The 14,800-nt window shown below is 41.4% G+C and overlaps 2 protein-coding genes across 8 annotated transcripts in view; one reads left to right on the top strand and one right to left on the bottom strand.

Moving 5' to 3' along the window:
• Positions 1 to 14,800, top strand: part of LRRC72 (leucine rich repeat containing 72) — a 49,141-nt gene that overhangs the window by 26,737 nt on the left and 7,604 nt on the right. Inside the window, exons 9-10 of one of the 7 annotated variants that reach the window (XM_077268058.1) lie at positions 5,240 to 5,420; positions 9,808 to 11,414. In XM_077268058.1, coding sequence (XP_077124173.1) covers positions 5,240 to 5,405 — 166 coding nt within the window. In that variant the 3' untranslated portion in view covers positions 5,406 to 5,420; positions 9,808 to 11,414. Of the gene's footprint in view, positions 1 to 5,239; positions 6,164 to 9,807; positions 11,415 to 14,800 lie in introns of those variants that run through there. The other 6 variants (XM_077268059.1, XM_077268062.1, XM_077268063.1 and 3 more) reach the window with 6 other exon arrangements.
• ANKMY2 (ankyrin repeat and MYND domain containing 2) overlaps positions 11,827 to 14,800 on the bottom strand; it is a 52,950-nt gene continuing 49,976 nt past the window's right edge. Inside the window, exon 10 of the mRNA XM_077268049.1 lies at positions 11,827 to 13,802. Coding sequence (XP_077124164.1) covers positions 13,609 to 13,802 — 194 coding nt within the window. The 3' untranslated portion in view covers positions 11,827 to 13,608. The remainder of the gene's footprint in view (positions 13,803 to 14,800) is intronic.

Below are 14,800 nucleotides of genomic sequence, written 5' to 3'. Positions count from 1 at the left end.
ACAGGGAACTCCCCCTAGTGGTGGCTGCAGACAGGATCTTATCATGTATCTCTGTATACAGGGAGCTCCCCCTAGTGGTGGCTGCAGACAGGATCTTATCATGTATCTCTGTATACAGGGAACTCCCCCTAGTGGTGGCTGCAGACAGGATCTTATCATGTATCTCTGTATACAGGGAGCTCCCCCTAGTGGTGACTGCAGACAGGATCTTATCATGTATCTCTGTATACAGGGAGCTCCCTCTAGTGGTGGCTGCAGACAGAATCTTATCATGTATCTCTGTATACAGTGAGCTCCCCCTAGTGGTGGCTGCAGACAGGATCTTATCATGTATCTCTGTATACAGGGAGCTCCCCCTAGTGGTGGCTGCAGACATGATCTTATCATGTATCTCTGTATACAGGGAGCTCCCCCTAGTGGTGGCTGCAGACAGGATCTTATCATATATCTCTGTATACAGGGAGCTCCCCCTAGTTGTGGCTGCAGACAGGATCTTATCATGTATCTCTGTGTACAGGGAGCTCCCCCTAGTGGTGGCTGCGGACAGGATCTTATCATGTATCTCTGTATACAGGGAGCTCCCCCTAGTGGTGGCTGCAGACAGGATCTTATCATGTATCTCTGTATACAGGGAGCTCCCCCTAGTGGTGGCTGCGGACAGGATCTTATCATGTATCTCTGTATACAGGGAGCTCCCCCTAGTGGTGGCTGCAGACAGGATCTTATCATGTATCTCTGTATACAGGGAGCTCCCCCTAGTGGTGACTGCAGACAGGATCTTATCATGTATCTCTGTATACAGGGAGCTCCCCCTAGTGGTGGCTGCAGACAGATCTTATCACGTATCTCTGTATACAGGGAGCTCCCCCTAGTGGTGGCTGCAGACAGGATCTTATCACGTATCTCTGTATACAGGGAGCTCCCCCTAGTGGTGACTGCGGACAGGATCTTATCACGTATCTCTATATACAGGGAGCTCCCCCTAGTGGTGGCTGCAGACAGGATCTTATCATGTATCTCTGTATACAGGGAGCTCCCCCTAGTGGTGGCTGCAGACAGGATCTTATCATGTATCTCTGTATACAGGGAGCTCCCCCTAGTGGTGGCTGCAGACAGGATCTTATCATGTATCTCTGTATACAGGGTGCTCCCTCTAGTGGTGACTGCAGACAGGATCTTATTATGTATCTCTGTATACAGGGAGCTCCCCCTAGTGGTGACTGCGGACAGGATCTTATCACGTATCTATATACAGGGAGCTCCCCCTAGTGGTGACTGCAGACAGGATCTTATCATGTATCTCTGTATACAGGGAGCTCCCCCTAGTGGTGGCTGCAGACAGGATCTTATCATGTATCTCTGTATACAGGGAGCTCCCCCTAGTGGTGACTGCAGACAGATCTTATCATGTATCTCTGTATACAGGGAGCTCCACCTAGTGGTGACTGTGGACAGGATCTTACCGTGTATCTCTGTATACAGGGAGCTCCCCCTAGTGGTGACTGCAGACAGGATCTTACCGTGTATCTCTGTATACAGGGAGCTCCCCCTAGTGGTGACTGCAGACAGGATCTTACCGTGTATCTCTGTATACAGGGAGCTCCCCCTAGTGGTGACTGCAGACAGGATCTTACCGTGTATCTCTGTATACAGGGAGCTCCCCCTAGTGGTGACTGCAGACAGGATCTTATCATGTATCTCTGTATACAGGGAGCTCCCCCTAGTGGTGGCTGCAGACAGGATCTTATCGTGTATCTCTGTGTACAGGGAGCTCCCCCTAGTGGTGACTGCAGACAGGATCTTATCGTGTATCTCTGTGTACAGGGAGCTCCCCCTAGTGGTGACTGCAGACAGGATCTTATCATGTATCTCTGTATACAGGGAGCTCCCCCTAGTGGTGGCTGCAGACAGGATCTTATCATGTATCTCTGTATACAGGGAGCTCCCCCTAGTGGTGACTGCGGACAGGATCTTATCATGTATCTCTGTATAAAGGGCGCTCCCCCTAGTGGTGGCTGCAGACAGGATCTTATCATATATCTCTGTATACAGGGAGCTCCCCCTAGTTGTGGCTGCAGACAGGATCTTATCATGTATCTGTGTACAGGGAGCTCCCCCTAGTGGTGACTGCAGACAGGATCTTATCATGTATCTCTGTATACAGGGAGCTCCCCCTAGTGGTGACTGCAGACAGGATCTTACCGTGTATCTCTGTATACAGGGAGCTCCCCCTAGTGGTGGCTGCAGACAGGATCTTATCATGTATCTCTGTATACAGGGAGCTCCCCCTAGTGGTGGCTGCAGACAGGATCTTATCATGTATCTCTGTATACAGGGAGCTCCCCCTAGTGGTGGCTGCGGACAGGATCTTATCATGTATCTCTGTATACAGGGAGCTCCCCCTAGTGGTGGCTGCGGACAGGATCTTATCATGTATCTCTGTATACAGGGAGCTCCCCCTAGTGGTGGCTGCAGACAGGATCTTATCATGTATCTCTGTATACAGGGAACTCCCCCTAGTGGTGGCTGCAGACAGGATCTTATCATGTATCTCTGTATACAGGGAGCTCCCCCTAGTGGTGGCTGCAGACAGGATCTTATCATGTATCTCTGTATACAGGGAACTCCCCCTAGTGGTGGCTGCAGACAGGATCTTATCATGTATCTCTGTATACAGGGAGCTCCCCCTAGTGGTGACTGCAGACAGGATCTTATCATGTATCTCTGTATACAGGGAGCTCCCTCTAGTGGTGGCTGCAGACAGAATCTTATCATGTATCTCTGTATACAGGGAGCTCCCCCTAGTGGTGGCTGCAGACAGGATCTTATCATGTATCTCTGTATACAGGGAGCTCCCCCTAGTGGTGGCTGCAGACATGATCTTATCATGTATCTCTGTATACAGGGAGCTCCCCCTAGTGGTGGCTGCAGACAGGATCTTATCATATATCTCTGTATACAGGGAGCTCCCCCTAGTTGTGGCTGCAGACAGGATCTTATCATGTATCTCTGTGTACAGGGAGCTCCCCCTAGTGGTGGCTGCGGACAGGATCTTATCATGTATCTCTGTATACAGGGAGCTCCCCCTAGTGGTGGCTGCAGACAGGATCTTATCATGTATCTCTGTATACAGGGAGCTCCCCCTAGTGGTGGCTGCGGACAGGATCTTATCATGTATCTCTGTATACAGGGAGCTCCCCCTAGTGGTGGCTGCAGACAGGATCTTATCATGTATCTCTGTATACAGGGAGCTCCCCCTAGTGGTGGCTGCAGACAGGATCTTATCATGTATCTCTGTATACAGGGAGCTCCCCCTAGTGGTGACTGCAGACAGGATCTTATCATGTATCTCTGTGTACAGGGAGCTCCCCCTAGTGGTGGCTGCGGACAGGATCTTATCATGTATCTCTGTATACAGGGAGCTCCCCCTAGTGGTGGCTGCAGACAGGATCTTATCATGTATCTCTGTATACAGGGAGCTCCCCCTAGTGGTGGCTGCGGACAGGATCTTATCATGTATCTCTGTATACAGGGAGCTCCCCCTAGTGGTGGCTGCAGACAGGATCTTATCATGTATCTCTGTATACAGGGAGCTCCCCCTAGTGGTGGCTGCAGACAGGATCTTATCACGTATCTCTGTATACAGGGAGCTCCCCCTAGTGGTGACTGCGGACAGGATCTTATCACGTATCTCTATATACAGGGAGCTCCCCCTAGTGGTGACTGCAGACAGGATCTTATCATGTATCTCTGTATACAGGGAGCTCCCCCTAGTGTTGGCTGCAGACAGGATCTTATCATGTATCTCTGTATACAGGGAGCTCCCCCTAGTGGTGACTGCAGACAGGATCTTATCATGTATCTCTGTATACAGGGAGCTCCACCTAGTGGTGACTGTGGACAGGAACTTATTATGTATCTCTGTATACAGGGAGCTCCCCCTAGTGGTGGCTGCAGACAGGATCTTATCATGTATCTCTGTATACAGGGCGCTCCCCCTAGTGGTGACTGCAGACAGGATCTTATCATGTATCTGTATACAGGGAGCTCCCCCTAGTGGTGGCTGCAGACAGAATCCTACGTACAGTGGATAAGTTATTTTTTGTTATTTTTACTAAGGTACAATTTCAGAACTTTTTCCACCTTTAATATCTCCCATAACTTATACAAATCCACGGAGTAGCGAACAAATCATTTTGAGTAACAAAATACATATAGCAGAACTAAAATAATGTTGCTGCAGGAATGTGACTATAATTGGGGATGTGGTTGTGTTCAAAATTAGCCAATCACATTTACACGTTACATAGTAGTCAGCGCTCGACCGCCATCATTTACAGCGATTTTGCTAAACCCCATATAAATTTATGCTGTGCTAGGAAGATTTTCATGGCATTTTCTGGTCCATAAACAGCTGACAACACAGCAAAAGGATTTTTTTTTAAAGTGATCATTTATGAGAAGGGTATAAAAATATAGCCAAGAAATTAGATTCACCATGGATGCTGTGAAGATGTCAAAGAAGTCACTGTTGTGCCAAATTTCAGTCACATTACTTAGAACTGGACATCTCTCAAATTTATAAAAAAGGCAAGCAGAAAATTGGTCCAGATGGCTGCCAAGAAGCCTACAACAACATTAGAGGAGCTACAGGAATTTTTGGCAAGTTCTGGTTGTGTCCTACATGTGACAACAATCTCCCGTATTCTTCATATGAGCGGCCTGTGGGGTCGGGGGGAAAGACGGAAACCTTTGCTTACAAAGAAAAACATCCAACCCCAAAACTTGCATTTAGTCGACCAAAAGCATGTGGGAAACGTGTTATGTTTGATCAGACAAAGGATATACTTTTCAGCCATAATTCCAAAACATGTTTGTTACAAACATACCATGTCACCAAAAGATCACCATCCCCACAGTGAGTCATGGTGGAGGCTGCATTTTGCTTTGGGGCTGTTTTTTGTGAGCTTTTAGTGTGGCTTTATTGAAAGTGGAGGGAAATACCGTATGTAAGGGTATGAATATTTTTGCAACCACATTACTTTAGTGTTTTACTTTTCTTATTCCAGCCGAAAAGATTTAAGTTTGTTTCTCAATTGATTTGTACAGATTATGGCAGAAATTTAAGGTGCAAAAAGTTCTGATTCCTTCCTGGTGTTGTAATTTCAGTGTCTCGGATTGTATATTTTAATTTATTCTTTATTTTGAAAGTGATTATACAATCTTTCTTTTTACTTAGTAATGATGGTTTTACCCTGGATGATAAAGTTCTACTGAGAGGATATCACAGATCCATTATGCAGTTTACACTCTTCGATTGGAATAAGATCCCTGTATCCAAACTTCTACGCTCGGAGGAGAATCCCAAGGACGCGCCGCAGTTGATCACTGTCACATTTCGATAATAACAGATTAATAAGGTGAACAAAATGGTGAAAGATAAGTCACCTTACTGGCTGCTGAGGCTTCATATCTGCCTGTAAATATTACCCAATATTGCCCTTACCTTCAGTCATACCTACAGTCAGTATGACACTATGAATAGGACAGATATGTGAAATAAAGGGCAACACTAGCTGTCAATGCAATCATCTATTGTGGAGAAATAGTCTCTGGACTACATGTGACGGATAATAAAGGAAAAAAGCTCTTGCTTTTGATGTGTACAAGTCCGTATCAAACCTTACACTGGACATCTTTGTACCTGACATAACAGAACACAAGTATATATGTATATTACCTAAGCACTGCCCGCTACAGATTAACAAGTAACTAATACTGCAACCTGCGTACAAGAATATGATTACTGCAATACTGCCCCTATGTACAAGAATATAACTACTATAATACTGCCCCTATGTACAAGAATATAACTACTATAATACTGCCCCTATGTACAAGAATATAACTACTATAATACTGCTCCTATGTACAAGAATATAACTACTATAATACTGCTCCTATGTACAAGAATATAACTACTATAATACTGCCCCTATGTACAAGAATATAACTACTATAATACTGCTCCTATGTACAAGAATATAACTAATATAATACTGCCCTATGTACAAGAATATAACTAATATAATACTGCCCCTATGTACAAGAATATAACTACTATAATACTGCTCCTATGTACAAGAATATAACTAATAATACTGCCCCTATGTACAAGAATATAACTAATATAATACTGCCCCTATGTACAAGAATATAACTACTATAATACTGCTCCCATGTACAAGAATATAGCTACTATAATACTGCTCCCTATGTAGAAGAATATAACTACTATAATACTGCCCCCTATGTACAAGAATATAACTACTATAATACTGCCCCTATGTACAAGAATATAACTACTATAATACTGCCCCTATGTACAGGAATATAACTACTATAATACTGCCCCTATGTACAAGAATATAACTACTATAATACTGCTCCTATGTACAAGAATATAACTACTATAATACTGCCCCTATGTACAAGAATATAACTACTATAATACTGCCCCTATGTACAAGAATATAACTACTATAATACTGCCCCTATGTACAAGAATATAACTACTATAATACTGCTCCTATGTACAAGAATATAACTACTATAATACTGCCCCTATGTACAGGAATATAACTACTATAATACTGCCCCTATGTACAGGAATATAACTACTATAATACTGCCCCTATGTACAGGAATATAACTACTATAATACTGCCCCTATGTACAGGAATATAACTACTATAATACTGCCCCTATGTACAGGAATATAACTACTATAATACTGCTCCTATGTACAGGAATATAACTACTATAATACTGCCCCTATGTACAGGAATATAACTACTATAATACTGCCCCTATGTACAGGAATATAACTACTATACTACTGCTCCTATGTACAAGAATATAATACTGCTCCTATGTACAAGAATATAACTACTATAATACTGCCCCTATGTACAAGAATATAATACTGCTCCTATGTACAAGAATATAACTACTATAATACTGCCCCTATGTACAAGAATATAACTACTATAATACTGCCCCTATGTACAAGAATATAATACTGCTCCTATGTACAAGAATATAACTACTATAATACTGCCCCTATGTACAAGAATATAACTACTATAATACTGCCCCTATGTACAAGAATATAACTACTATAATACTGCCCCTATGTACAAGAATATAACTACTATAATACTGCTCCTATGTACAAGAATATAACTACTATAATACTGCCCCTATGTACAAGAATATAACTACTATAATACTGCCCCTATATACAAGAATATAACTACTATAATACTGCCCCTATGTACAGGAATATAACTACTATAATACTGCTCCCATGTACAAGAATATAACCTATAATACTGCCCTCTATGTACAAGAATATAACTACTATAATACTGCCCCTATATACAAGAATATAACTACTATAATACTGCCCCTATGTACAGGAATATAACTACTATAATACTGCCCCTATGTACAGGAATATAACTACTATAATACTGCCTCTATGTACAAGAATATAACTACTATAATACTGCCCCTATATACAAGAATATAACTACTATAATACTGCTCCTATGTACAGGAATATAACTACTATAATACTGCCCCTATGTACAGGAATATAACTACTATAATACTGCCCCTATGTACAGGAATATAACTACTATACTACTGCTCCTATGTACAAGAATATAATACTGCTCCTATGTACAAGAATATAACTACTATAATACTGCCCCTATGTACAAGAATATAATACTGCTCCTATGTACAAGAATATAACTACTATAATACTGCCCCTATGTACAAGAATATAACTACTATAATACTGCCCCTATGTACAAGAATATAATACTGCTCCTATGTACAAGAATATAACTACTATAATACTGCCCCTATGTACAAGAATATAACTACTATAATACTGCCCCTATGTACAAGAATATAACTACTATAATACTGCCCCTATGTACAAGAATATAACTACTATAATACTGCTCCTATGTACAAGAATATAACTACTATAATACTGCCCCTATGTACAAGAATATAACTACTATAATACTGCCCCTATATACAAGAATATAACTACTATAATACTGCCCCTATGTACAGGAATATAACTACTATAATACTGCTCCCATGTACAAGAATATAGCTACTATAATACTGCTCCCATGTACAAGAATATAACCTATAATACTGCCCTCTATGTACAAGAATATAACTACTATAATACTGCCCCTATATACAAGAATATAACTACTATAATACTGCCCCTATGTACAGGAATATAACTACTATAATACTGCCCCTATGTACAGGAATATAACTACTATAATACTGCCTCTATGTACAAGAATATAACTACTATAATACTGCCTCTATGTACAAGAATATAACTACTATAATACTGCCCCTATGTACAGGAATATAACTACTATAATACTGCTCCCATGTACAAGAATATAGCTACTATAATACTGCTCCCATGTACAAGAATATAACCTATAATACTGCCCTCTATGTACAAGAATATAACTACTATAATACTGCCCCTATGTACAAGAATATAACTACTATAATACTGCCCCTATATACAAGAATATAACTACTATAATACTGCCCCTATGTACAGGAATATAACTACTATAATACTGCTCCCATGTACAAGAATATAGCTACTATAATACTGCTCCCATGTACAAGAATATAACCTATAATACTGCCTCTATGTACAAGAATATAACTACTATAATACTGCCCCTATATACAAGAATATAACTACTATAATACTGCCCCTATGTACAGGAATATAACTACTATAATACTGCCCCCTATGTACAAGAATATAACTACTATAATACTGCCCCTATGTACAAGAATATAACTACTATAATACTGCTCCTATGTACAATATAACTACTATAATACTGCCCCTATGTACAAGAATATAACTACTATAATACTGCTCCCATGTACAAGAATATAGCTACTATAATACTGCTCCCTATGTAGAAGAATATAACTACTATAATACTGCCCCCTATGTACAAGAATATAACTACTATAATACTGCTCCTATGTACAAGAATATAACTACTATAATACTGCCACTATGTACAAGAATATAACTACTATAATACTGCTCCTATGTACAAGAATATAACTACTATAATACTGCCACTATGTACAAGAATATAACTACTATAATACTGCCCCTATGTACAAGAATATAACTACTATAATACTGCTCCTATGTACAAGAATATAACTACTATAATACTGCCCCTATGAATAAGGACTTGTACATACAGGACTGTTTCTTTGAATATTTTCTCAGTATGAGGGGAGTCGGTGTTGGATGTAGCAGTGCTCTGCTTTGCCTCCATGCTCTCTGGATTATACCGCCATACACGACAGGCTCACACACATCGTTTTGTAGAGATGATAAACAGGTTCTACGTTCTATCAACAAATCAGACTTTACCAGTTGAACATTTTGACATTGCTTTAGTTTCGGCTTTTTTTCTCTAACCTTCCTGGAAGAGCGGCCACATGTCTACCTGATCTTAACGGACAAAAACATTTACGTAACCCGCACGGAACATCTGTTGTGGATGATCCCGAAAATATCGTCATCGAGAGACAAGTTGGAAACTGTGCAGAATGTTATGATGAGAGGCTGGGATGGTTGCGGCGCCTCGTGACCATATGGCGGGATTCCTGGGTTCTTCATAATGTCTTGTCTTCTGTTTACGTTCTTAGTGACTTGTGAGTGCCATAGGTTTACCAGTCATGGTCCTCCCCGATGAGTTGGATCTTCTCCTGGAACTTCATTGACATCAAGAAGTCACTCACTGTTCTTCCTCGCTACCAATGATCTAGTAAAACCTTCTCATTAGAGTTCAATGGCGTCTGTGAAGATCTTGTCTTAAAGGGGATGTTCAGATTTGTCAAACTTTCTTATTCCTTTTTTGTAAAATTCTGTCTTAGTGGTTCCTCTCTGCAAGATCATCTTCCCTTGACCAGAATGGTCAAAAGTCAAAGATTTTCTCTCTCTCTAGAGACCCTGGGTAAGAGTCCATCAACAAGACTTGTCCCAGTGTAATGTTTCCTTTCTCCAGTGGTGGCGCTGTAGGGACTCTAACCACTTAGGACACGATTTATTACCTTTTTTTTTTTTAAACTAGTTTTTCCTGTTTTTGGGCTGTATTTCTACCCATTCTTCTGTTTTTGTAGTCCAGATTTCCTCAACAAACTCCTTATTTGTGACGCTTTAAAAAAAATAGCACAACATTTTACACCAAAATAATAAGAAATTTTTGCGCAAATGTTAGAGCTGCACTCAAAAAGTTAACGGATCTCGAAACTTTTTCACTCCAGAAGGCGAAAAAAAGGGTAAAAAAAAAATAATTTTTTTTTGCATAATTTACAAACCTGCCAGTAATATTTTCAACACTTTGGCATAAACATCAGAAATGGAAACCGCAAGATAATAAAGAAAAAAGTGACTTAAGAGGATGAATGGGACCCTTAGGGCTAGGATTCACCACGGTTAACACTTGTTATTTACCTAATCAAGAGACCTTGGATTTTTTTTACAGCGTACATTTTATGCTTTTTTGTTTTCTTCATCCTCTTAAAAGGTTATAAAATTGTAAAGATATTTATACAAACAACTTTGCAATTTACTTCCCAGTGAAAATATTCTCTTTTCTCAAGAATGGAGATATTTTTAAGTTTATTGTCTATGGATCGTTGCCAAGTTACCGGCCACCTCTGCAGCCTGTCAAAGGTGGCTGGTAGCCTTGGAGCACAGTTAGAAGCTCTTTGCTATAATGATTGCAAGGCTGGACAGATGATTCAGTGCCAAAACATGGCAGAGCGTAGTCCGGGCTGTCAGCCCAATCATGTCTCTGGTCTGAACTGTCAATCAGGAGCACACCGTCCCCAGCAAGCAGGAGTCAGGGGAGCAGCCCTCAGCAAGCAGGAGTCAGGGGAGCAGCCCTCAGCAAGCAGGAGTTAGGGGAGCAGCCCTCAGCAAGCAGGAGTCAGGGGAGCAGCCCTCAGCAAGCAGGAGTCGGGAGCAGTGCGCTCCAGATGACAGAATAAAACCCCTTTAAAGGAGATTGTCTTCGAATTTAAAAAAAAAAATGACCAAGGTACAGGATGTAAAAAAGAGAGAAGTATATACCCTTAAGTTCCCCAATGCTTTAACACCAGTCCCATCCATCAGTGACCTTACCACTGCAGCCAATCACCAATCTCAATCATCACATATTAAATCATGGCTGAAGTATGTGTCAGGTGACTGACAAATTGGGTTCTTATGTTTGGTATTGGCAGGGACCTGAGCAGCGGTGGTCAGTTTAAGTCATTAACATATTTGTATATGAAGGGTCATTAGGGACAGTTATCAGTCACGCACATGTTCAGCTGACAGGTACCAGAGGTGTATGGGGTTTAGGTTAGAGTTTTTGTGGGTGGGCAACACAGGGAGAAGCTACGATCATTATCTCTGTGGAGGACCCCCGCTCTTCCCATTTGGTTTCAATGCAAAATGTGTAATTCTTGCTTTCTCCTGTGGAGGTGCTGCAGGAAAAAGGTGACGTTTCAGGTGATCACCGGACGTCCCATCAGTACGGCAGTCTGTAAGTAGTTTGTCCATATAGAATACCCCCCCTTAAAGGCATATTCCCTACACAGCCATCGTATATTGTAGTCACAGATAAGGAAATGATGATATCGACAAGCGCTAAATTAGTGTAACAAGGGACAAAAAGCCACATTCAATTTCAATTTATCACCACTTTTAAAATATCTGCTTGCAGTCAATGAATGAAAACTTTGTTGACAGGCAGAGGTAAAGCACCTGGACAGCCCCAATACTTCTCGCAGCTGAGTTTTTGTTACAAACCTCTGTGAACTAAACACATCAGTGGAACAAAGCTCTCATCTGTCCTCAGTTACAATGTATCAGTCTATAGTCTCAGCCATTGTCCATACTGGATACAACTGTAACAAACCATCAGCTGTGAGAAGTAATAGGTCCCTGGATGGAAAGTAGAATGTTTCCATTCTCCGACATCCTAGAATGCTCTTTCCAGAGGCGCAATGAGGATAAAGTATTTCTAGCGGATTTCGGCTCTGAAGTCAGCGGAGGAGTGGTGGATTGGGTATAGAAACTAGCTCAACTTCTTGTAACCAAACTTTATCAGCACAGGAGTGAAATATTGGGTAAAGGGAAAAATCCTGAAAAATCAGCACAAATGGAAGGGTTTTGTAAGGGTGGAGGACCCCTTTAACAAAGCAGGAAATACCCGGTCCTGGATGGGCATTAGATTCGGGGTCACAGGGCGGTGTACAGGAGAGATGGGTTACTGCATTCTATGTGGATATGGTGGTCTTCACTTGGAGGCTTCTACAGCGGCGGGAGCAGACCCCCATGATTAGCGGCAGTGACAGTCGGTCATTTGTCAAGCTGGAAACTCTATTCACTGCCGCTATCCCAACGAAACCATGAAAGCCGCAGCAGCGAGAAATCCCAGCGCCTCATCCACGAGCACATAGCCAAGGCCGACAACCAGTGTGGCCGCCGTTACTGCTCCCACAATGGTTGTCAGAATGGTGTTTGTCATTGAGGAAGCTGGGAAAGCTGGGTGAGGCTGTGAAATCAGCGTCCTGCTAATCAACGATCGCCACCCGGGGATAGAGAAAAGTTAGATTTATTAAAGCGATGTTCCCATAATCACCACCCAACACCCCATAATCACCACCCATCACCTAATACTCAGGAGTGCGGCACACGGCCGTCCGCTCTACTCAGCGCCCACCTCGGTGATTGGGGGGATTCACAGCAAACTCGCAATTTTTACCAATCCAGTAGAAAATTGATTTAGCTTTGAATATCCCTTTAATGGCGGTTTCCAGGACTTCAATATTGACCTTTCCATAGGATGATTGGAACAGGTCTAACCCCCATGAAAGGCGAGAGGCTGCAGTACCGCTTCCGGCCACTACAAGATGTATGGCGCTGTCAGTTCTGATGCACTACGACCCCATCAATCAGTGGGGGGTCTGGGGTCTGACCCCACCAAGCTCTTAAATGACCTTTCCCTTTAACAGGTCATCAATGTTAAAGTTCCAGGAACCTGCCATTAACGGCACCTCTCGTTATGCTGCGGCACCTTCCTGTAACCATATTGCAGTATAACTACATGGAGTGGCCACGCAAGAGTCTAGGGAATCTGAGTGATAACTAATGTGGGAGCCGACATGACACCATATTAGTCATCACCCAGCTTTCCCAGGAACAGATGTCACCATCAGTGGTGAGAACGGTCCCTTATTAGTCACATATGGTCCTGATGTGGACGGAGGGTGGCGGTGGAATGTGGAGCAGTGCTGGGACTGGAGCCCGCGGCTTCTTATACTTCAGCACTTTACAAATTGCTGCTATCCCTCCATTGTAAAACTCTTATCGAGCTGGGACTTGTAGTTCTACAGCAGCAGGATATAGATTTTCATGTCCACAGTGCAGAGCGTTGTAGGAGCGCAGTGGTCGGATCATTGTCCTGCTCCCTCCGCTGCGTCCGGCTGGATTGGATCAGCCAAGGTTTCATCATCATCATCATCAGCAGCAGCAGCAGCAGCAGAAGTCACAGTCTCTTCTACAGTGGAGTCGGACTCTCTTACTGTGGAAGCTTCACTTTCACCATTATCCTCCTCCTGTGACGCCACGGATTCAGCAGATTTCAGCTCTGGGGAAAAAAAAATATTGTATTGTATTGTACCTGCTTCCAATTATAAGGCGTAAAATTCTACAGCACAACATGTCTATCCGTACAGTAATGTGCGCCACCATGTGCATGCAATTAGAATAGCAGCAGTATTACATTAGTTATATTCTTCTACATAGGGGCAGTAATATAGTAGTTATATTCTTGTACATAGGAGCAGTATTATAGTAGTTATATTCTTGTACATAGGAGCAGTATTATAGTAGTTATATTCTTGTACATAGGGGCAGTATTGTAGTAGTTATATTCTTGTACATAGGGGCAGTATTATAGTAGTTATATTCTTGTACATATGGGCAGTATTATAGTAGTTATATTCTTGTACATATGGGCAGTATTATAGTAGTTATATTCTTGTACATAGGGGCAGTATTATAGTAGTTATATTCTTGTACATAGGAGCAGTATTATAATAGTTATATTCTTGTACATAGGGAGCAGTATTATAGTAGTTATATTCCTGTACATAGGAGCAGTATTATAGTAGTTATATTCTTGTACATAGGAGCAGTATTATAGTAGTTATATTCTTGTACATAGGGAGCAGTATTATAGTAGTTATATTCCTGTACATAGGAGCAGTATTATAGTAGTTATATTCTTGTACATAGGGGCAGTATTATAGTAGTTATATTCTTGTACATATGGGCAGTATTATAGTAGTTATATTCTTGTACATATGGGCAGTATTATAGTAGTTATATTCTTGTACATAGGGGCAGTATTATAGTAGTTATATTCTTGTACATAGGAGCAGTATTATAATAGTTATATTCTTGTACATAGGGAGCAGTATTATAGTAGTTATATTCCTGTACATAGGAGCAGTATTATAGTAGTTATATTCTTGTACATAGGAGCAGTATTATAGTAGTTATATTCTTGTACATAGGGAGCAGTATTATAGTAGTTATATTCCTGTACATAGGAGCAGTATTATAGTAGTTATATTCTTGTAC

The sequence above is a fragment of the Ranitomeya variabilis genome, chromosome 6 (assembly GCF_051348905.1).
Source record: "Ranitomeya variabilis isolate aRanVar5 chromosome 6, aRanVar5.hap1, whole genome shotgun sequence".
Classification (NCBI taxonomy): Eukaryota; Metazoa; Chordata; class Amphibia; order Anura; family Dendrobatidae; genus Ranitomeya; species Ranitomeya variabilis.
Note: the sequence above shows the minus strand (reverse complement) of the source record. Positions and strands in the feature narration are given on the sequence as shown.